Source organism: Scyliorhinus torazame, chromosome 8 (genome assembly GCF_047496885.1).
Source record: "Scyliorhinus torazame isolate Kashiwa2021f chromosome 8, sScyTor2.1, whole genome shotgun sequence".
Classification (NCBI taxonomy): Eukaryota; Metazoa; Chordata; class Chondrichthyes; order Carcharhiniformes; family Scyliorhinidae; genus Scyliorhinus; species Scyliorhinus torazame.
Window position 1 is genome coordinate 271,460,781 of NC_092714.1, and position 25,793 is coordinate 271,486,573.

Below are 25,793 nucleotides of genomic sequence, written 5' to 3' on the forward strand. Positions count from 1 at the left end.
GGTGAAGCCATATCTTTGTTCAGAAGATGATGAAGGAATAGTTACAATTTCTAGTTCTGTACTTGTTCACCTTCACATCTGTAATGCCCAACATTAAAAGCTCAGTTGGTTTGACTAGTTTAAGTTATGGTGTCATTAAGGAGTCTGTTTCAGTAACTGTGGGACAGCTCGCCAACAGTCTGCCTCTCCCTGTATAATTTTACTGAGAGTTGGTTAGGAACTACAGTTACCCATTGGACAACACAATCCCTTGAAACTGCCACATACTAGGTACTTTAACCCCTGGCCTTTACAATCATCACCAATCACCTTCTCATCAGGGACACATAACGGACACTCCTTTCCTGAAGCATTGATCCTTGTCCAATTCACAACCTAATCAATTCCTCAATCTCACTAATAGATCAATTCCTAATTGTCCCAGAGTGTTGATGATCAGCTATTGATCTAAAACTTGTTGGTAATACTTGTTTGGTGATAGATATAAATGATTCATTTGTGGCGTGAGATGTTGAACGGGTCTGAGGTCAAGTGCGGAGGAGACTCATTTGGAGAGGAAACACCAACCTCGGCCTATTTCTGTCCTGGATATACTTTGTCATATTTTTTGCTGAGGCAATATTAAATAGAAAGGAACTCTGCTGCATCAGCAGTGTGCTGACCACATGATATTTGACTGAGATCTGGGATGGGGGCTGGTGGGGGGCAGGTGGGGGGCTGGTGGGGGGCTGGTGGGGGGCAGGTGGGGGGCAGGTGGGGGGCAGGTGGGGGGCTGGTGGGGGGCTGGTGGGGGAGGGAGAGAGGGGGAGGTGTGGGGGGGAGGTGTGGGGGGGAGGTGTGGGGGGAGGTGTGGGGGAGGTGGGGGGGGAGGTGGGGGGGAGGTGGGGGGGGAGGTGGGGGGGAGGTGGGGGGGAGGTGGGGAGGGTGGGGGGGAGGTGGGGGGGAGGTGGGGAGGTGGGGGGGGAGGTGTGGGGGGGGAGGTGGGGGGGAGGTGGGGGGGGGAGGTGTGGGGGGGAGGTGGGGGGAGGTGTGGGGGGGGAGGTGTGGGGGGGGAGGGTGGGGGGGGGAGGTGGGGGGGGAGGTGGGGGGGAGGTGGGGGGAGGTGGGGAGGTGGGGGGGAGTGTGGGGGGAGGAGGAGGTGTGGGGGGAGGAGGAGGTGTGGGGGGAGGAGGAGGTGTGGGGGGGGAGGTGTGGGGGGAGGAGGAGGTGTGGGGGGGAGGTGTGGGGGGGGGAGGTGTGGGGGGGGGAGGTGTGGGGGGGGAGGTGTGGGGGGGGAGGTGTGGGGGGGGGAGGTGTGGGGGGGAGGTGTGGGGGAGGAGGTGTGGGGGGGAGGTGTGGGGGGGGGGGAGGTGTGGGGGGGGGGGGAGGTGTGGGGGGGGGAGGTGTGGGGGGGGAGGTGTGGGGGGGGGAGGTGTGGGGGGGGAGGTGTGGGGGGGGGAGGTGTGGGGGGGAGGTGTGGGGGGGAGGTGTGGGGGGGGGGAGGTGGGGGGAGGTGTGGGGGGGGAGGTGTGGGGGGGGGAGGTGTGGGGGGGGGGGAGGTGTGGGGGGGGGGAGGTGTGGGGGGAGGTGTGGGGGGGGGGGTGTGGGGGGGAGGGGGGGAGGTGTGGGGGGGAGGGGGGGGAGGTGTGGGGGGGGAGGGGGTGTGTGGGGGGGAGGGAGAGGTGTGGGGGGAGGTGGGGGGAGGTGGGGGGGGGAGCGGTGGGGGGGGAGGTGAGGGGGTGGGGTGGGGTGGTGGGGGGGGGTGGGGTGGGGGGGGGGTGGGGTGGGGGGGGAGGTGGGGGGGGGGGGGTGGGGGGGGGGAGGTGGGGGGGGGGTGGAGGTGGTGGGGGGGGGGAGGAGGTGGTGGGGGGGGAGGAGGAGGTGGTGGGGGGGGAGGAGGTGGTGGGGGGGGAGGAGGTGGTGGGGGGGGAGGAGGTGGTGGGGGGGGGGAGGAGGTGGTGGGGGGGGGGAGGAGGTGGTGGGGGGGGAGGAGGTGGTGGGGGGGGAGGAGGTGGTGGGGGGGGAGGAGGTGGTGGGGGGGGAGGTGGGGGGGAGGTGTGGGGGGGAGGTGGGGGGGGGAGGTGGGGGGGGCTGGTGGGGGGGGGTGGTGGGGGAGGGGGAGGGGGAGGGGTGGGGGGCTGGTGGGGGGGGGGGTGGGGGGGGAGGGGGAGGTGGAGGGGTGGGGGGGCTGGTGGGGAGGTGGAGGGGGCTGGGGGGGAGGTGGGGGGACTGGGGGGGAGTGGAGGGGGGACTGGGGGGAGTGGAGGGGGGAGTGGAGGGGGGACTGGGGGGGGGGGACTGGGGGGAGGAGGGGGGGCTGGAGGGGGCTGGGGGGGAGAGGTGGAGGGGCTGGGGGGGAGAGGTGGGGGGGCTGGGGGGGGAGAGGTGGGGGGGGGCTGGGGGGGGAGAGGTGGGGGGGGGGCTGGGGGGGGAGAGGTGGGGGGGGGGCTGGGGGGGGAGAGGTGGGGGGGGCTGGGGGGGGAGAGGTGGGGGGGGCTGGGGGGGAGAGGTGGGGGGGGCCTGGGGGGGGAGAGGTGGGGGGGGGCCTGGGGGGGGAGAGGTGGGGGGGGGCCTGGGGGGAGAGGTGGGGGGGGGGGCTGGGGGGGGGAGAGGTGGGGGGGCTGGGGGGGAGAGGTGGGGGGGCTGGGGGGGAGAGGTGGGGGGGCTGGGGGGGGCTGGGGGGGAGAGGTGGGGGGGCTGGGGGGGGGGAGGTGGGGGGGCTGGGGGGGGGAGGTGGGGGGGCTGGGGGGGGAGGTGGGGGGGCTGGGGGGGCTGGGGGGGGAGAGGTGGGGGGCCTGGGGGGGGAGAGGTGGGGGGGCTGGGGGGGGAGAGGTGGGGGGCTGGGGGGGAGAGGTGGGAGAGGTGGGGGGGGGTGGGGGGGAGAGGTGGGGGGGCTGGGGGGGGAGAGGTGGGGGGGCTGGGGGGGGAAGAGGTGGGGGGCTGGGGGGGGAGAGGTGGGGGGGCTGGGGGGGGAGAGGTGGGGGGGCTGGGGGGGCTGGGGGGGGGAGAGGTGGGGGGGCTGGGGGGGAGAGGTGGGGGGGGCTGGGGGGGGAGAGGTGGGGGGGCTGGGGGGGGAGAGGTGGGGGGGCTGGGGGGGGAGAGGTGGGGGGGCTGGGGGGGGGAGAGGTGGGGGGGCTGGGGGGGGAGAGGTGGGGGGGCTGGGGGGGGAGAGGTGGGGGGGGCTGGGGGGGGGAGAGGTGGGGGGGGGCTGGGGGGGGAGAGGTGGGGGGGGGCTGGGGGGGGAGAGGTGGGGGGGGCTGGGGGGGGAGAGGTGAGGGGGGGCTGGGGGGGGAGAGGTGGGGGGGGAGAGGTGGGGGGGGCTGGGGGGGGAGAGGTGGGGGGGGCTGGGGGGGGAGAGGTGGGGGGGGCTGGGGGGGGAGAGGTGGGGGGGGCTGGGGGGGGGGAGAGGTGGGGGGGCTGGGGGGAGAGAGGTGCGGGGGAGGCTGGGGGGGGGAGAGGTGGGGGGGGAGGCTGGGGGGGGAGAGGTGGGGGGGAGGCTGGGGGGGGGGAGAGAGGTGGGGAGGCTGGGGGGGGAGAGAGGTGGGGGGGGCTGGGGGGGGAGAGAGGTGGGGGGCTGGGGGGGGAGAGAGGTGGGGGGGCTGGGGGGGAGAGGTGGGGGGGCTGGGGGGGCGAGATGGGGGGGAGAGATGGGGGGGAGAGATGGGGGGCGAGAGGGGGGGGAGAGGTGGGGGGGCTGGGGGGGAGGTGGGGGGGCTGGGGGGCTGGGGGGGAGAGGTCGGGGGGGAGGTGGGGGGGCTTGGGCAGGAGAGGTGGGGGGGTGGGTGGGCGGGTGGGTGGAGGTGCGGGAAAGGGAGCGGAATTCCACCATCTCCTGCGGGGATGAATTGGCACTGCCCAATATTAGATTGGATTGTGGAGGAGACTATTTCTCTCTCTCTCCCTTCAATTAACTGCACACCAAGAGACTCTGGAGATCATAAAGATCATCTCCCTATAAGGACCTCACACCAAAGAAATGTTAAATTTACTCAGTTTGAACAAATTCAAATGATTAACTTTCCAGTCACATATCAAACCTTCCACAACAATATACACCTCTCTGGCATCCAGCTAATTAATGAGCGGGTCTGCTCCATTTAATACAAGGCTCTGCGTTCACCTTGAGTAATCAGTCACCACAAGTCAATGGTGTGTTCCAGGTTGGGCATGGCGGGGGGGGATGATGATGCGTTGAGGGGCCTAGTCTTAAACCTCTGTTAAACACATGCTCTAGCTGTATTTACATCCTTTCCGTGGTTAACCTTGTGCTCCAGTTGCTCTTTCAACTTGTCTTTCTGCAGTGTGTGCCATCTACAAGTTGATCTTAAGGAACTCACCAAGGCTCCTTAGACAGCACCTTCCAAACCCGCAAACTCTACCACTTAGAAGGACAAGGGCAACAAAAGCATAGAAATGCCACGACCTGCAAATTCCCCCCAAGCCACACACCGTTCTGATTTGGAACACTATCATCGTTCCTTCATTGCCACTGGAGTAAAATCCTGGAACTCCCTCCCTAACAGCACTATGGATGTACCTACCCCACATCGACTCAGTGGCTCAAAACGATGGTTCAGCAGCACCTCCTGAAGGCTAGCTGGGGGTGAGCTGTAAATGCTAGCTTAGCCAGCGAAGTCCGCATCCCATTTTTGGGAGGAATATTTTTCAATTATACAAAGTAAAACTTTGCATCCAATATTTACAGTTTGTGCAGTTCTTATGTATATACAATCGTTCTCGATATTCCCCCCCCCCCTTCTCCCCTCCCTGACCCCTCCTTGCCCCCCCCCCCACTTTCGTTCTGGGTGTTCTGTCCCCTCGCTCCTATTCTCCCCCCTCCCCTTGTGTTTTCTGTTGCCGGCCTTGTGGGTTCGGAAAGGGAGGGGGGGGGGGTGGGGTGGCCTTCTTGCCCCCTCCCCCGCTATGCATCTCCCTGTAGTTCCCCGGAGGTTCTTCCTTGCTTCTACCCCACTTCCCCTTAGAGTTGTGCGTCCCTGTCTGTTTTCTCCCGTCTTTTCCTAATCGCTGTTGACTTCGAACAGATCTTGGAACAGGCCGGGGAACTGCCCCCGCGCTTCAAGGAAGCCGTCTGCCGACCCTCGGATGGTGTATTTGATCTTCTCCAGGAGGAGAAATTCTGATACGTCTGCCAGCCAGTCTGCAGCTGGGGGTGGTGCTGCTGATCGCCATCCGAGCAGGATTCACCGGCTTGCGAATCGGGAAGCGAAAGAAAGGGCGTCGGCCCTCTTCCCCACGTGTAGTTCTGGCTGTTCCGATACCCCGAAGATTGCCACTCTCCGGCACAGCTCCACCCTCACCCCCACAACCTTGGACATTGTCTCGGAAAAGGCTGTGACCACCCATTTTTGTTGAAGCATATCTTCACACCCATACTTTTTTACCCTTTGGGGAATAGTGGGGGGAGCGGCGGTAGGATTTCCGAGCTGACTATCAGCCCATTGAACCGTGTCACAAACACTCTCTCCATGGCCAACAAGTCGCGATGTTGGATCTGAACCCGCAGCTTTGGATCCGGCAGTGTGGGCACGACCCCTGTGCCTCCCGACCTTCCCCACATCCCATGAATAAAAAAACAAAACGTGTGCACTCCACCATTGATTGCGGTTTTTGTTTGGAGGAGGAGAATACTTACAGGCTGCCCGACTGGACCCTTCTCTCCAGGGGCTCCATGTCGCCCGGGCTCACCCTGAAACACAACAAACACCATCACCAAGGGGAAGAAACATAACTCAGCGAACTAACTTTGTTGATTCTTGTCGTATTTTAAATTTCTGCGTTGTGTCTAAGTGACATTTAACGATGAGAATGCTGATTTTTGAACCTGAAATCTGTCCACTCACCTTTCCCCCGTTGATTCCTGGATTTCCGTCTCGTCCATCCCGGCCTGGAATTCCCTGAAATATGTCAGCAAATGTTTTAAAAATCCAGAACCATCTCAATTCAAGATTTGCAATCAGTGAGCCCTTGATGACTCCAAGGTCGATGAACGTATAGATGGCTTTAGTACCTGAATATCCAGGGGGTTAATGTTATATATGTCACCGTGCGCCCTTTTGTTATGATATTGTAAAGGCACTAGATGGCTGATCTAACATTACCACCAGACTGCTGTTATGGGCCAGGGTTTAGAGAACCTCCAAGTGTATCATGGAGTTCACCTGACCCACAACTTTACTAGATTGTGGTATGGGGAGCACACGGCCCACTCTACAGGTGTGGTACATCAGAAATGGAAAAGTGTTTTTTAAAAGCAAAACAATGTTTAGAATACAACACTAAGTAATCCTTAATAACTTCCCAAACAACATCCAGAAGACAAAAGAAACACCTTTTAACAGAAGCACATTAGGTTTACATTCACTACTGAACATAGAACATAGAACATTACAGTGCAGTACAGGCCCTTCGGCCCTCGATGTTGTGCCCAAAACATTTATAATTCTGAATTCACTAAATGACCAAGAGATAGTCTTTTCATGGCAGAGAGATCAACAGTACACCTGCTCTGTCTGGCTTCAGCTCCAACCCTGAAAACAAAATTAAAACACACCCTGCAGCAAACAGCCTAAAAAGCTGACAGACAGCCCAGTTCCACCCACTCTCTGACATCACTGCAGTAATAAACGCCCATTTCTTAAAGGTACTCTCACTACAGATATTTATATACACACCCATTTATAAACACCCATTTCTTAAGGTACTCTCACATGACACTGCCCAGTCACTTAAGAAGGGGGACCAGGTTGCAATAGGAAGCAAAACAAAATAGTTAGCAGTGACTATATTTAAATGTTTCTTTTAATTTATTACAGCAAAAAGCGGAATGAGATTCGGTAGCAATGGGAAGCTTGGGGCTTGTGCTGAACAAATTCTTGTTCTTTCCATGTATGATAACATTTTAAATCACTAAAACCACCAGTGCCATTCTCCCTCAATGCCATACCGCACCGAATACAGGGTCACTGTTTAAATCCCGGGATCAGTTCATTCCAATCTTCATTTTCCCACTTGTGAGAGACTGGAAGAAGAAGGAGGGGGCCATAGTTACTAATAACCCCATCAGGAAATTCAGGAGAAACTTCTTCACCCAGAGAGTGGTCAGAATGTGGAGCTCACTCACACAGCTTGTGGCTGGGGGGAATATTATTATTATATATTGAAGTTTAAAGAGAAAAACAAACACTTGATTGAGGAATAGAGGTGAGGTGAGGTCGGGGTGGGAGGAGGCTTGGGTGGAAGTGATACACCTTTGGGCCAATTTCTCTAATGCCGTGAATTACTTTGTCATCTCTGTATTCTATCCCATTCTCCTGTTATTTCCATTGACTTACACTGACTCCCAGGCCCAGTCTGTTACTCTCTCACCCCATTGTCCAAACAAGCCTTCCCTCACCTATTAAGTTTACAACTTTTGAGGAATATTTACTCGAGGTCTTTTCTCTGGGTGGGTGTTTTGTACTTTTTCTGCTGGTACAGATAAACAAAATATATTCATTTACTAAAAATATATTTCTTTATTGAGCAAAGGGAAAATAATGGTGTCCGAGGAGAGGATTTTAATCCAGCTTTTCCTTCAAAAAGAGGCAGGCTTCCAATAAAGGTTAACGGGAGTCTGGACGGCACATGGCACAGTGGTTAGCCGTGCTGCCTACGGCGCTGAGGACTCGGGTTCGAATCCCGGCCCTGGGTCACTGTCCGTGTGGAGTTTGCACATTCTCCCCGTGTCGGCGTGGGTGTCGCCCCCCACAACCCAAAGATGTGCAGGCTAGGTGGATTGGCCACGCTAAATTGCCGCTTAATTGGAAAAAAAATAATTGGGCACTCTAAATTTATTTTTTTAAAAGCTTAATGAGAGTCAGATGGTATCCAGCCTCCGGCTCAATCGCAGGCTTCCTTCCTTCCTTCCTCCCAACCTTAGCTCCCCCCAACTCTGGCTCCAAACCTCCACCTGAACGGCCCCCCACCAGTCCTTACTCAATGCCACCTACCCCTCCAAGTTCAGAGCAGAAAATCAGTTGGCGTTTAAATGTGGAACTCTGTCGATTATTTTTTTTCTCTGCAGTGTACGTACTGTGTACGTTCCCTTTGCTGCAGAAAAATACTTTTCACTGTACTTCGGGACATGTGACAATCAATCAATCGATCAATAACCTGTCCGTAACCTCCGGTGACTGTGTCAGAAAAAGAAACTCAATCAGTGGCAGCGCTCAGCAAATGTACCGCAGTGAGAGACTTACCAACTCGCCCTTGTGTCCCGAAACACCAGGCAGGCCTCTGGGGCCTATCTTCCCCTATAACAAGAGCAGAGTGTTGATATCAAACCCTGGCACAGGGTCCGGGTGAGGGTCAGGATTACAGTTAGAAGTAATTAATAAGACAAAGTGGGAAGGTGGAGAGTCACAGCCCCTCGGAAAACTCACCTGAACGCAGTGAATCATTGTGGAATTCTGAGGATATTCCAGTACCTTCAAAACAGGGTTCACTGACTAACCAGCGAGTACCCTTGCGGCTCCAACTAAAATAAATATCTAGCAAGTCTCTTTTGCGAAGAACCTTTACATGGAGCTGCCTTTCTCAGGAATCTCATGTTGCCTTGCTTCCAAATCCCACCATAACCTCGACCCTCCCTATCTTTGTAATCTCCTCCAGCCCGACAGGTCTCCGATATATCGGTGTTCCTCTAATTCTGGCCTCTTGTGCATCCCCAATCAGAATTACTCCATAATTGGCAATCCATGGGCAAAGCAAGTAGCTGACAAGCGGCAAGTTACATTCGCTCCACACAAGTTCCAGGCAATGACCATCTCCAACAAGAGAGGATTTAACCACCGCCCCTTGACATTCAATGGCATTCACATCACAGAATCCCCCACTATCAACATCTTGGAGGTTATCATTGGCCAGAAACTGAACTGGACTAGGCATAAAAATACTGTGACTGCAGGAGCAGGTCAAAGGTTCGGAATCCTGCGGAGAGTAACTCATCTCCTGACCCCCCAAAGCCTGTCCGCCATCTACAAGGCACAAGTCAGGAGTGTGATGGAATACTCTCCACTTGCCTGGATGAGTGCAGCTCCAATAACGCTCAAGAAGCTCGACACAATCCAGGGCAAAGCAGTCCGCTTGATTGCTCCCCCTTCCACAAACATTCAATTCCTCCACCACTGACACACAGTAGCAGCCGTGTGCACCATCTACAAGATGCACTGCAGTAACTCACCAAGGTTCCTTAGACAACACCTTCCAAACCCACGGCCACTGCCATCTAGAAGGGGCGGGTAGAAGTTATATGGAAACACAACCACTTGGAAATGGTGGAAGGCTGGCAGTGCCAGGGTGCCAGACTGGCAGTGCCAAGGTACCCAGGTGGCACCAGCCATGCCAGGGTGCCACCCTGCCCATAGGGCAACCACCTGGGGGCCTCCAATCCCCTGGGAGATCCCCCCCGAGTTTCATTCTCTCCAGTCCCTGTTTGTGGGGACCAGCATTGAATGACGCTCACCTAAGGGGCGGGATTCTCCCAACGGGAGTCTAAGTGCTGACGCCGGAGTAAAAACCGGAGTGTTTTACTCCAGCGTCGGTGCCCGTTCCCAGACCCCATTCTGGGGCCTCCGTACAAGACGCGGCGCCTTGGGTCCCGCGTATGCGCAGTTAGGCAGGCGCCAACTAGCATATGCGCAGTGGCTGTCCTCCGCCAGCCTGCCCCGCATAAAATTGGCGCAGGGATATAACATTGCCGGCGGAGGAAAGGAGGCCCGCCGACGGGGAGGCCGGCCCGCCGATCGGTGGGCCCCGATCGCAGGCCAGACACCATTGGAGGCCACCCCCGGTGAGGTAGCCCCCCCTCCCCCCACAGGCCGCCCCCCGAGCGTTTTCGCACAGTTCCCGCCGGCAGCGGGCAGGGGCGAACGGCGCCGTTGGGGCTCTGTCATGTCGGAGCGGCCGCTCGGCCCATCCGGGCCGGAAAGTCAGCGGCCCGCGGCCGGCGCTGCGCCAAACGCGGCGCGGGACTCGGAGAATCGCCCCCAAGGTCTCCGAGGCGAAGGGTTGGATCCCAGGGCCAAGGTAGAGTAACTGTCTCACTCTAATAAGCAGATTTGGAAACTTCTGATCCAGCCCACAACGGGAGGCATTCAGATTGCGACATCTCGCAAAATCCCGTTAGATCTCGCGAGGTGTGGCGAATCGGATAGATCCCGGAAGAGATATCTCCCGGCATCTACTAGCCGCCTTGCGCCTCTGTTCGGGCGCAATGTGGCTGGTGGATCACTCCCTTGTGTAATAATCTGTTTTATAGTGTTTCTTTAAGGCACTTTGGGGTGTTTCCTGATGTTAAAAGATGCAATGCAAATATAACTTGTTGTTGATTGATATTCTGAGGCTATGAGGCCAAAAGCAAGACACTGATCTCGGAAAGTATGTACGTTGTTTGTACGTTGCTAATAAACACAATGGATATGTATGGAATTCAAAGAATTACAAAACAACGTCTAAAAAAGGATCATGACAGAAATTATCTGAAAATATCTGACCGTCACCTACCGGGTCTCCTTTTGTTCCTTGGAATCCAAAATGTCCTTTTGGACCTTTATCTCCCTGTAATCAATACCAAACATTTCAATAAACATCTGAGAATAAAACGACCAATCCCAGCACTCTCACTGCAAACACTCCATTGTGCTTTCTGCTTTGACACACTCAACAATTCCTTCAAATGCCAATGTCTCCTCTTTGAATATTTACGGCTGTGATTCTGTCTCCGATACTGACCTGGCCAGCTTTACCCAGCACAGTTTCAGATGGGAAATCGAGAATTGGGGGTTTTAAAACCTTCACCCATCACAAACCCCAACTCACCCATTTTGGGGTTAAAGTCGAAGGTAATTGAAGGTATTTATAAGTATACAGTGGAGTTGAATAGTGATTTATTTGGACAGCAATGTTCCGTTTACAAAGAGATTAATGAATAAAATAGCTCTGAATCTAAAATAAAACTGGAAATGTGGTGATTGTGGTGTTGAAGGAGAGAGGACAAGTTAATATTGAGAATAAAGCTCCCATCAGAACTGCAAACCAACACGCATCTCAGTAAGAATCGGAAATAAAAAGGTGCAAATAAAAAAGGAACAGATTGAATGGACAGAATGAAGGGATAACTCTATTACCAGAGGTTGAATTCATGGATTTTTGGGGGATATTGGCTGCAATTCATATCTCCAGGAGTTAGAGGGCTCAAACTGCTATTGAGGTGCAGTCACCAACCCATTTAACATTCAGCGTAAGAATGTCATTTGCACTAAATGTTGGACAAGGTTGAGTTCCACAGGCCTTGTCTAGCAATAGTCCAGGCCAATGAAGTATCAGGTGGGTATTGATCCTCTTTGTGAATTGTTCACTGCATACAGAAACTAGTCTAACAGGTGGGCAGTGGTGGCATTTACCGCTACTTTAGTAATAAAGGGCAACATTCTATTTGTCGTCCTGATTACTTGCTGTACCTGCATGCTACCTTTTATGCAAGGACACCCAGATCCCTCTGCACTGCACAACTCTGCAGTTGCTCCTCACTTAAAGAACATTCTGCTTTTCTATTCTTCCTGTCAAAGTTGACAGACTCACATTTTTTCAAATTATACTGCATTTGCCAAATTTTGGCCCACTTCGCTTAAGCTATATCTGTACCTCTTTGCAGCCCGCATGACCAGGATTTTCCTCGTGACTTGCTTTCCTAGATACTTTCGTACTGTCAGCAAATTTGGCTACAATATAGCTGGTTCCTTCATTCAAGTCATTAATATAGATTTTAAATAGTTGAGGTGCCAACAATGATCACTGTGGCACTCCACTTGTTACAGTTTACCATCCTGAAAATGATCTATTTATCCCAGCACTCCATTCCCTGTTAGTTAGTCAATCTTCTATCCGTACTAATATATCACCCCCAATACTACAAACATTTATTTTGTGCAGTAGCCTTTCATGTGGCACCTTATCAAATGTCTTTTGGAAATCCAAATACATTCCATCGACTGGTTCATGTTTATCCACCCTACTTGTTAACAACTCAAAGAACTCTGATAAATTTGTCAAATGTTATTTCTCTTTCACAAAACCAAGTTGACTCTGCCTGATTTTATTATAGAACCACAGAATCTGTACAGTGCCGAAGGAGTCTGTTCGGCCCATTGAGTCTGCACTGACCCTCTGAAAGAACACCTCACCTAATCCCACTCCCCACACTATCCCCTTAACCCCACCAAACCTGCACATCCCTGGACACTAAGGGCAATTTTATCACGGCCAATCCACCGAACCTGCTCGTCTTTGGACTGTGGGAGGAAACCGGAGCACCCGGAGGAAACCCACGCAGATACGGGGAGAAAGTGCAAACTCGACACAGACAGTGACCCGAGGCCGGAAAGGAACCTGGGTCCCTGGTGCTGAGACAACAGTGCTAACCACTGTGCCACCATGTTGCCCATTTTCCAAATGCATGTTCCCAATGACAGATGTTAGGTGAACTGGCCTTCTTTCTCCCTTTCTTGAATTTGCAGTTTTCTAATCCACTGGGATCTTCCAGCATCTAGGAAATTTTGGAATATAGCCACCAATAGATCCACTAACTCTGTAGTCACTTCTTTTAAGACCCTGAGATTCAGGCCATCAGGTCCAGGGCCTTGTCTGCCTTTTTCCTCTAATGATGGTAATTATTCTAAGCTCCACCCTCAATTTTGCTCTTGATTTTCCATTATTCTTGGGATCATTTTTGTGTCTTCCACTGTGAAAACAGATACAAAATACTTGCCCAAAGTTTCTGCCTTTTCCTTGTATCCCATTATTAATTCCCCAGTCTCATCCTCAATGCGTTAGCTACTCTTTTCATTTTTATATACTTGAAGAGGCTTTTACTGTCTGTTTTTAGCTTTCTTGCTAGTTTTTCCCCCTCATACTCTAATTTGTCCCCCTTTTTTATTCATTCCTTGCTGGTTTCTAAAAAATATCCAATCTTCTGGCATACACTCAACTTGCAGGATTGTAAGCCTTTTCTTTCAATTTGATACCACCCTTAACTTTCTGAGTTACTCACAAATCTTGCATCCTGTGGGTTGAGCCATTCTTTCCCAGTGGAATATATCTTTGTTGAGTCTTATGAATTGTCTCCTTAAATATCTGCCATTGCTTCTCTACAGTTGCACCATTTCATCTATCTTCCCGGTAGCTAACTCTGCCTTCATACTCTAATTGTCTTTATTTAAGTTTAAAACACTAGTTTTAGGCCCACATTTCTCACAATCAAACTGAATGAGGAACTCTGCCACGTTATGCTCGATGGGACGGCATGGTGGCACAATGGTGCCCCACAGCGCCAGGGACCAGAGTTTGATTCCGGCCTTGGGTGACTGTGCGGAGTTTGCGCATTCTCCCCGTGTCTGTTTGGGTTTCCTCCGGTTTCCTCACACAGTCCAAAGATGTGCAGGTTACGGGGATAGGGCTGGGCAGTGGGCCTATTTAGGGTGCTCTTTTGGGGGGGGTCAGTGCAGACCTGATGGGCTGAATGGCCTCTTTCTACACTGTAGGGATCCTAGAAGATCCTTTATGAAGAAGTCATTAAAGAACTTGTCTCTTTACCTGTTACCATGTCTAGCATAGCCTGCAACCTGATTAGTCCCATAACAAATTGTTCTAAGTAATTAGCCCATATGCACTCTATGAATTCAGGAACTCTAAAACAACATAATGAGAAGCTCCACTGTGCTACAGTCCAATCTCTCAAAATTGATTCAATAGTTCTTCAACTAAAGGGAAGCTAGAAAATTCAGTTCCGATATCCAGCAGTGATTTAATACTTACAACTTTGCCTGGGCGTCCGGGAGGACCAACTGGTCCATGGAATCCCGTGGAACCCTGCAGAAGAACAGGACAATTAACTGAAATAAAGGTTACGGCCAACCTTTAACAAAATGGTGTAGATTAGAACAGTCATGGGAAACGACAATAATGGCACTGGTTTTTGATATTTGCTCACCATCTATGACCTCCAGATCAGGAAACGCTGAGTGACCTCAGAGTTCCTTGTCTACCATGACACGTTTACAATCAGAGCTACCAAAACAGCCTCATGTTGCTGCTCCAAGAGTGCTCTCAGCTGCCTTGGTTACAAACTCTTGAACTGCGACCTGATAGAGGTCTACAAAATTATGAGGGGCATAGACAGAGTGGATAGTCAGAGGCTTTTCCCCAGGGTAGAGGGGTCAATTACTAGGGGGCATAGGTTTAAGGTGAGAGGGGCAAGGTTTAGAGTAGATGTACGAGGCAAGTTTTTTACACAGAGGGTAGTGGGTGCCTGGAACTCGCTACCGGAGGAGGTGGTGGAAGCAGGGACGATAGTGACATTTAAGGGGCATCTTGACAAATACATGAATAGGATGGGAATAGAGGGTTACGGACCCAGGAAGTGTAGAAGATTGAGGTTTAGTCGGGCAGCATGGTCGGCACGGGCTTGGAGGGCCGAAGGGCCTGTTCTTGTGCAGTGCATTTCTTTGTTCTTTGTTCTTTGCACTCCCCACCCCACAACCCTCCTCGTCTCTCTCTCTTCCTTTAACACATTCCTTAAAACCGACCTCTTTCACCAAGTGTTTGCTCACCTGTATGAATATCCCCTCCTTTAGCTCAGTGTCAAGGCTTAGTCTGATTGACGCTCTTTTGAAGCGTGTTGGGATATTAGAAGACTAAAATATCGCCTCCATGTAAATGCAAGTTGCTCAATGACTGGTGCAATGCTGATGAAGTTAACAACTTTCCCAAGGTGAGGCTTCAATGTAGAACAAAAATGTTAAATCCCGTCGTTCACTTACTCTGTTCCCGGAGAGACCAGGTTTACCAGGCAGACCCCTCAAACCTCGCGGACCCTGCAGAGTGAATGGAATAGTCGGATATAAAACCCACTCCACAAAATCCAACCAGATAGATTCAAGCATTGTCACATCATCAGAATTCTGTGCCTCACACTGATCCTCCTTAACAACGTGAACAGTTCTCAGGATTATGTCATTTCTTTCTGTAGCATTCTTATTTATCACTCTATTTGTCCCACTGCAATTTGTACTAAGTAGCGACAGCGGCTCCTGTCTCTGAATCAGGATGTAAAGGGTTTGAACTCCAGTGGCCGGAGACCAGAATCGGGTCTCTAAATACTGAGCTACCATCAGGCAGGGGTCCAGGCAGAGTGACCACAGACTCTGGGTTTGGTTTGAGCCAGACTCCGTTCAACCCTGGAGAGTGCGGAGCACTGGCTTCGAAGAGGGGCTTCCTGTTCTGCGAGGGAGGCCTCATGTCTGATGGGTGTGGGTGGCCCTTCCTGCTGGTGTAAAATGCGGCCTTGGCTGAAGCAAGCTGACGCTGCTGGGACAACCGTGGCTCAGTGGACAGCACTCTCATGAAGTTGGGAGTTCAATCCCACTCCAGCAACTTGAATAGAAAAATAAATGCTGACACTCCCTGTGTAATAGCGAGGGATCACTGCACTGTTAAAAGTTCTGCTATCTTGTGGAGGACACATTAAAAGAGAGTCTGTCTTCTGCCCTCTGCCACCAAATCACATTTATTTCAGCTTTTTGAGAATGTAACTAGTAGGGTAGATAACGGAGAGCCGGTAGATGTTGTATATATAGGTTTCCAAAGAGAATTCAATCAGGTGCCACATAAAATGTTAAAGAGTAAGATAAGGGCTCATGGAGTAGGGAGCAATATATTAGAATGGCTGAGTGGACAGGAAGCAAGAAGTAGGGAGAAACGGAGAATTTTCAATTAGACAGGCTGTGACTAGTGGAGTGCCATAGGGGTCAGCGCTGAAATCTCAGCTTTTTACAATCTATGTTAAAGCAACAGAGAGTAAAGCATTTAAGTTATAGAACGATACAAAGTTACCTAAGTTATGGGATTGTAATCTATGAGATAGATACAAAGAGGCTGAAGAGGTACAGAAAGTGCGTGGGCAGCAAGGTGGCAGATGCAGTATAATTTTGGAAAGTGTGGCGTTATTCACTTTGGTAATAAGATTAGGAAATCAGGATATTTTTTGAAAGGAATTACACGTTTTCAAGTCGGTGCCCAGAGAGACCTGGGCATTTGAATAGATGCAACCCAGGAAGTTAACATGCTAGAAAAGAAAGCAAATAGGAAAGAAAATGGCATGTTGGCCTTTATTGCCAAAAAATATAGTGTAGGAGTGAGGAAATCTTAGTCCAATTGTGCAGGATTTTGGTGCGACCACACCTGGAGTAGTGTGTGCCCTTTTGGTTTCTATATTTAAAGGAAGGATGCATTGAAGTACAGAAGATGGTTTATTTGATTGGCTCAGGGGATGATAGGATTGTCCTACGCTGAACGGGTGAGTAGATGCCAGCACAAATGCCAGCCCAGCCAGCAACACCCCCAGCCCGTGAAAGAATATGTTTTTAATAATCTCAGCCAATGTCACTGAAACAGGTCACTTTGCTGGTTGTAGAAACATGCTGTGTATAAATTGACCGCCTTAGAACAGCAACTGAACAAGAACATAATTGGCTGAAAAGCTCTTTTGGCCATCCCAAGGTCATGAAAGGCGCTATATGAATGCAAGGTATTTCTTTGTCTGGCAGAGGAACTGAAGGTTGTGATGTGACGCAGGTCAGCTTTCACTACTTTGGGGGCAATCAAGAAACAGCAACGTGACTGGCACGGGAGGTTGAGCCAGGAGAAGGCAAAGCCCTGGACAGGAAACGTTTCAGTCAGCCTCAGCTGTAATCAGCATCATACCGTAAACCATCACCCAATGATACCCCTCTGCCCGCGATAACTAGTCAACCCTCAAAACTGTTGAGTCGATATTTGGCTGAGTGACTCCATACAAGTCTCCATGCCCAAGATGCTGTTGCTGGCTTCCTATTCTGGGCATGAGGGGGTTAATACGTGCAGCTCACTGAGGTTTATTAGCTCCCAGTTTGGAATCTCCTAGATTTTAAATTGTCATACCCGTGGAACTCTGCCTTCATATCTCTGTGATATGACAATTCCAAACACTCACAGCTCTCTGTCCCTGTCAAATCACTTCATAATCCCATGTTCCAATAGGATCACCTCTCTTTCTTCGAATGAGGGAAGTGTGGGGTGTACCTGACAGAGAATATAGACTCAATCAACTCAGCGTTCCATCGGAGGCCAATCCTCCCATCTCAGTCCAGCCCTCAATCCTTTGCACCGAGCTTCCCTCATTGCCTGCTTGTGGAGTAACCTCAAAAAGTATCTGACCACGGGGCCCGTGCACCTCTGGAGATTTCCAGGGAGCAAGCCCACTAAAGAATCATAGAATCATAGAATCATAGAAGTTTACAGCATGGAAACAGGCCCTTCGGCCCAACCAGTCCATGCCGCCCAGTTTTTACCATTAAGCTAGTCCCAGTTGCCCGCACTTGGCCCATAACCCTCTATACCCATCTTACCCATGTAACTATCTAAATGCTTTTTAAAAGACACAATTGTACCCGCCTCTACTACTACCTCTGGCAGCCCATTCCAGACACTCACTACCCTCTGAGTGAAGAAATTGCCCCTCTGGGCCCTTCTGAATCTCTCCCCTCTCACCTTAAACCTATGCCCTCTAGTTTTAGACTCCCCTACCTTTGGGAAAAGATGTTGACTATCTACCTTATCTATGCCCCTCATTATTTTATAGACCTCTATAAGATCACCCCATGCCTCCTACGCTCCAGGGAAAAAAGTCCCAGTCTATCCAGCCGCTCCTTATAACTCAAACCATCAAGTCCCGGCAACATCCTAGTAAATCTTTTCTGCACTCTTTCCAGTTTAATAATATCCTTTCTATAATAGGGTGACCAGAACTGCACACAGTATTCCAAGTGTGGCCGTACCAATGTCTTGTACAACTTCAACAAAACGTCCCAACTCCTGTATTCAATGTTCTGACCAATGAAACCAAGCATGCCGAATGCCTTCTTCACCACCCTGTCCACCTGCAACTCCACCTTCAAGGAGCTATGAACCTGTACTCCTAGATCTCTTTGTTCTATAACTCTCCCCAACGCCATACCATTAACTGAGTAGGTCCTGGCCTGATTCGATCTGCCAAAATGCATCACCTCACATTTATCTAAATTAAACTCCATCTGCCATTCGTCGGCCCACTGGCCTAATTGATCAAGATCCCGTTGCAATCCTATTGAAGGCAGCGACGTGGCATTATTTTCCCCACTTGGCAATCATCAGGATTCAGGATTTACATGTCCAAGGTCAGGAATTCTCATGCCTACCTGGACCAGGAAAATTAAACTGCCAAATATCGAGTAGAGGCTGCAAATCAGATTCTTATTTCTAGTGGCTATCCAATATCTTTGTGCAGTTTTGAGTTTGGTTGTAAATGCGATAACAAAATGCTCCCCACCCATCCATCTGCCCACTCTTTCATCCCGAGCTCCCCTTACCTGTAATCCGATTGCTCCAGGTATACCTGACACACCTGGGGGTCCGGAATCACCCTGGAATTCCAAACAAACAATTATTCATTAGGATGGGTAAGTTCACAGTGAACAGACATTGCACCTAGTAAATAATGCACGTTAAACATCCAACACAATCTTCAGATTGTGCCTGCCTCGAGCTCTGATCTGCAACTCTCTCTGATGGAAACCATTGGTGAATTACCTTGGAGCCTCTTTTTCCGGGTTCTCCCCGTTCACCCTTGTGCCCCGTGTGACCCTGGAACAAAAGACCAAAACAATAATCAGCGCTCGCTTGGGCACCATAAACACTGGTGATATACCTTCAATTCACCGAGAGGCAGAGAGAGCGAGTGAACATTAGGCTTTATTAGTCATGATGTGGAGATGCCGGCGTTGGACTGGGGTGGGCACAGTAAGAAGTCTTACACCAGGTTAAAGTCCAACAGGTTTGTTTCGATGTCACTAGCTTTCGGAGCGCGGCTCCTTCCTCAGGTGAATGAAGAGGTATGTTCCAGAAACATATATATAGACATATTCAAAGATGCCAGACAATGCTTGGAATGCGAGCATTAGCAGGTGATTAAATCTTTACAGATCCAGAGATGGGGTAACCCCAGGTTAAAGAGGTGTGAATTGTGTCAAGCCAGGACAGTTGGTAGAATTTCGCAGGCCAGATGGTGGGGGATGAATGTAATGTGACATGAATCCCAGGTCCCGGTTGAGGCCGCATTCATGTGTGTGGAACTTAGTCATGAACTTGCCTAGCCAGAGTCGGTTGTACAGATGAATGCCGCCCACAGGCGGCTGGTCTATATATGGCCCCGGTGAGGGCGGAGCCAGAGGCAGAGCCCACCGGGGTTACAGTACAGTACCTGGAAGCAGCTCGTATTACCACTTCCAGGTCATAGGTCATAGGTTATAGTATCATGCATGCATTAGGTGAATACATTCACCACAACTGGAAATAGACCCATCCACCTGTGGTCATTGCTCCCCATCTGTCACAACCCAAACTTGGCAACTCCCGCTGGGGTGTCACCCCTTAGGAACAGAGGTACCTTCACCCAGTTATCGAACCAGGAGGTAGGGGCCATAACTACCTCAGGTTCTGCATTCTGAACAATCTATGGCTCAAGAAGTTCCCTATTGGATTTATTTATGATTATCATATATTTGTGCCCCGCAGTTCGGAGCTGTCCGCGCACACTGGGTGGCCGCTGGCAATGGGGTTTCGCATTGGTTTAAAAAAAAATAATTCAGAGAACCCAATTCATTTTTTCCAATTAAGGGGCAATTTAGCGTGGCCAATCCACCTACCTTGCACATCTTTGGGCTGTGGGGGCGAAACCCACGCAGACACGGGGAGAATGTGCAAACTCCACACGGACAGTGACCCAGGGCCGGGATCGAACCTGGGACCTCATGAGACTGCAGTGCTAACCACTGCGCCACCGTGCTGCCCTGAGTTTTGCATTGTTTGCACCCCCCGGTGTGGGGGCAGGTGGGGGGGGGGGGGTCATCGTCGGCAGGACCGGAAGATTTTGCCAGCTGGAACATCCGGAGAGCTTCAGCCACTGTCACTGCCTTTTCCTGCCCGGAACCCTCACTCAGTCAGAATCAGGACACTAAGTTTCCCCCTAAACTGATTCGTTCACAGGATGTGATTCCTCATCCCAACTTTCCCTTCATCCCACATTGAGACTTCCCAAACCGCACACCTGACTCTGGATTGACTCTCCATTTAGCTGAATCTAACTGACAGCAGAGTGTTGCACTGACCTGTGACTGGCTGACAGCTCGAACCCACCACAGGAAAATTAACAATAAGAACAGGAACAGGACATGTAAACTGACACAGAATCCCCACAGTGTAACCCACACACCCTCACACACACCCACACACCCTCACACACACTCACACACACCCTCACACACATTCACACACCCCCTCACACCTTCACACACCCTCACACACACACACACTCACACCCTCACACACCCTCAAACCTTCACACACACCCTCACACACACTCATACACATTCACACACACCCTCACACACACCCACACACCCTCACACACACTCACACACACCCTCACACACATTCACACACACCCTCATATCTTCACACACACCCTCACACCTTCACACACACCCTCACACACACTCACACACACCCTCACACCCTCACACACATTCACACGCACCCTCACACACATTCACACACACCCTCACACCTTCACACACACCCTCACACCTTCACACACACCCTCACACACACTCACACACACCCTCACACCCTCACACACATTCACACACACCCTCACACACATTCACACACCCACTCAAACCTTCACACACACCCTCACACCTTCACACACACCCTCACACACACTCACACACACCCTCACACCCTCACACATATTCACACACACCCTCACACACATTCACACACACCCTCACACCTTCACACACACCCTCACACACACTCACACACCCTCACACACACTCACACACACCCTCACACACATTCACACACACCCTCACACCTTCACACACACCCTCACACCTTCACACACACCCTCACACACACTCACACACACCCTCACACACACTCACACCTTCACACACACCCTCACACCTTCACACACACCCTCACACCTTCACACACACCCTCACACACCCTCACACACATTCACACACACCCTCACACCTTCACACACACCCTCACACCTTCACACACACCCTCACACACCCCCTCACACCCCCTCACACCTTCACACACACCCTCACACCTTCACAAACACCCTCACACTCACTCACACACACCCTCACACACCCTCAAACCTTCACACACACCCTCACACACACCCTCACACTTTCACACACACCCTCACACCTTCACACACACCCTCACACACACCCTCACACACACCCTCACACACACCCTTAACACACACTCACACACACCCTCACACCTTCACACACACACACCCTCACGCACACCCTCACACACACCTTCACACACACCTTCACACACTCTCATACACTCACACACACCCTCACACCTTCACACACACCCTCACACCCACTCACACACACCCTCACACACACTCACTCAAACCCTCACACACACTCACTCACACACACCCTCACACACACCCTCACACACACTCACACACACCCTCACACCTTCACACACCCTCACACAGACCCTCACACACACACACTCACACACACCCTCACATACCCTCACACACACACCCTCACACACACTCACACACACCCTCACACATCCTCACACCCTCACACACACCCTCACACACACTCACACACACCCTCACACACACTCACACATACCCTCACACACACGCCCTCACACACCCTCACACACACTCACACACACCCTCACACCTTCACACACACCCTCACACACACACACAACCTCACACACACTCACACACAACCTCACACACACCCTCACACATACCCTCACACCCTCAAACCTTCACACACACCCTCACACACACTCACACACACCCTCACACCGTCACACACACACACCCACACACACACCCTCACACCTTCATACACCCTCACACACACACACCCTCACACATACCATTACACACTCACACACACCTTCACACACACCCTCACACCTTCACAAACACCCTCACACTCACTCACACACACCCTCACACACACCCTCACACACCCCCTCACACCCCCTCACACCTTCACACACACCCTCACACCTTCACAAACACCCTCACACTCACTCACACACACCCTCACACACACCCTCACACACCCTCAAACCTTCACACACACCCTCACACTTTCACACACACACTCACACACACCCTCACACACACCCTCACACCTTCACACACACCCTCACACACACCCTCACACACACCCTCACACACACCCTTAACACACACTCACACACACTCACACACACCCTCACAACATCACACACACACACCCTCACGCACACCCTCACACACACCTTCACACACACCTTCACACACTCTCATACACTCACACACACCCTCACACCTTCACACACACCCTCACACCCACTCACACACACCCTCACACACACTCACTCAAACCCTCACACACACTCACTCACACACACCCTCACACACACCCTCACACACACTCACACACACCCTCACACCTTCACACACCCTCACATACCCTCACACACACACCCTCACACACACTCACACACACCCTCACACATCCTCACACCCTCACACACACCCTCACACACACTCACACACACCCTCACACACACTCACACATACCCTCACACACACGCCCTCACACACCCTCACACACACTCACACACACCCTCACACCTTCACAAACACCCTCACACTCACTCACACACACCCTCACACACACCCTCACACACCCCCTCACACCCCCTCACACCTTCACACACACCCTCACACCTTCACAAACACCCTCACACTCACTCACACACACCCTCACACACACCCTCACACACCCTCAAACCTTCACACACACCCTCACACACACCCTCACACTTTCACACACACACTCACACACACCCTCACACACACCCTCACACCTTCACACACACCCTCACACACACCCTCACACACACCCTCACACACACCCTTAACACACACTCACACACACTCACACACACCCTCACACCATCACACACACACACCCTCACGCACACCCTCACACACACCTTCACACACACCTTCACACACTCTCATACACTCACACACACCCTCACACCTTCACACACAACCTCACACCCACTCACACACACCCTCACACACACTCACTCAAACCCTCACACACACTCACTCACACACACCCTCACACACACCCTCACACACACTCACACACACCCTCACACCTTCACACACCCTCACATACCCTCACACACACACCCTCACACACACTCACACACACCCTCACACATCCTCACACCCTCACACACACCCTCACACACACTCACACACACCCTCACACACACTCACACATACCCTCACACACACGCCCTCACACACCCTCACACACACTCACACACACCCTCACACCTTCACCCACACCCTCACACACACACACACAACCTCACACACACTCACACACAACCTCACACACACCCTCACACATACCCTCAAACCCTCAAACCTTCACACACACCCTCACACACACTCACACACACCCTCACACCGTCACACACACACACCCACACACACACCCTCACACCTTCATACACCCTCACACACACACACCCTCACACACCCTCACACACACTCACGCACAACCTCACACACACTCACTCAAACACACCCTCACACACACCCTCACACACACACACACACCCTCACACACACCCTCACACACTCACACATACCTTCACACCTTCACGCATACCCTCACACACACCCTCACACACACACACACACCCTCACACACACCCTCACACACTCACACATACCTTCACACCTTCACGCATACCCTCACACACACCCTCACACACATTCACACACCACCTCACACCTTCACACACACCCTCACACCTTCACACACCCCCTCACACACCCCCTCACACCCCCTCACACCTTCACACACACCCTCACACCTTCACACACACCCTCACACACACTCACACACACCCTCACACACACTCACACCTTCACACACACCCTCACACCTTCACACACACCCTCACACACATTCACACCCCCCTCACACCTTCACACACACGCTCACACCTTCACACACACCCTCACACACCACCTCACACCTTCACACACATGCTCACACCTTCACACACACCCTCACACACACTCACACACACCCTCACACACACCCTCACACACCCTCAAACCTTCACACACACCCTCACACCTTCACACACACTCACACACACCCTCACACACACCCTCACACCTTCACACACACCCTCACACATACCCTCACACACACCCTCACACACACCCTCACACACTCACACAAACCCTCACACCTTCACACACACACTCACACACACCCTCACACTCACCCTCACACACACCTTCACACACACCCTCACACACACACACACTCACACATACCCTCACACCTTCACACACACCCTCACACCCACTCACTCACACACTCACTCACACTCACTCACACCCTCACACACCCTCACACACACTCACACACACCCTCACACACCCTCACACCTTCATACACACCCTCACACACACCCTCACACACACCCTCACACACACACCCTCACACACACCCTCACATACCCTCACACACCCTCACACCTTCACAAACACCCTCAAACACCCTCACACACACCCTCACACACACACCCTCACACACACCCTCACATACCCTCACACACACGCCCTCACACACACTCACACACACCCTCACACATCCTCACACAGACTCACACACCCTCACACCCTCACACACTCCCTCACACACACTCACACACACCCTCACACACACTCACACACACCCTCACACACACACACACACACACCCTCACACACACTCACACACACCCTCACACCTTCACACACACTCACACACAACCTCACACACACTCACACACAACCTCACACACACCCTCACACACACCCTCACACCCTCAAACGTTCACACACACCCTCACACACACTCACACACACCCTCACACCTTCACACCCACACACCCACACACACTCCCGCACACCTTCATATACCCTCACACACACTCACACACACCCTCACACACACCATTACACACACACACACCCTCACACACCCTCACACACACCCTCACACACACTCACGCACACCCTCACACACACTCACTCACACTCACACACACCCTCACACACACCCTCACACACACACACACACCCTCACACCCTCACACACACCTTCACACACACTCACACACACTCACACATACCTTCACACCTTCACACACACCCTCACACACACTCACACACACCCTCACACACACCCTCACACGCACTCACACACACCCTCACACCTTCTCACACAACCCCACACACACCCTCACACACACCCTCACACACACACCCTCACACACACCCTCACACACACTCACACACACCCTCACACATCCTCACACACACTCACACACACCCTCACACACATCCTCACACACATCCTCACACACCTCACACACACTCTCAAACCCTCACACACACTCACACACACCCTCAAACCCTCACACACACCCTCACACACACACCCTCTCACCCTCACACACACCCTCAC

At 52.4% G+C, this 25,793-nt stretch overlaps 1 protein-coding gene across 1 annotated transcript in view; it reads right to left on the minus strand.

The window, feature by feature from the left end:
* The window catches only part of col9a3 (collagen, type IX, alpha 3), a 186,695-nt gene that overhangs the window by 68,500 nt on the left and 92,402 nt on the right, over positions 1–25,793 (minus strand). Inside the window, exons 12-19 of the mRNA XM_072515326.1 lie at positions 18,700–18,753; positions 18,480–18,533; positions 14,856–14,909; positions 13,852–13,905; positions 10,543–10,596; positions 8,238–8,291; positions 5,841–5,894; positions 5,633–5,686 (exon numbers count right to left, since the gene is read on the minus strand). Of these exons, the coding sequence (XP_072371427.1) occupies positions 5,633–5,686; positions 5,841–5,894; positions 8,238–8,291; positions 10,543–10,596; positions 13,852–13,905; positions 14,856–14,909; positions 18,480–18,533; positions 18,700–18,753 (432 nt within the window). The remainder of the gene's footprint in view (positions 1–5,632; positions 5,687–5,840; positions 5,895–8,237; positions 8,292–10,542; positions 10,597–13,851; positions 13,906–14,855; positions 14,910–18,479; positions 18,534–18,699; positions 18,754–25,793) is intronic.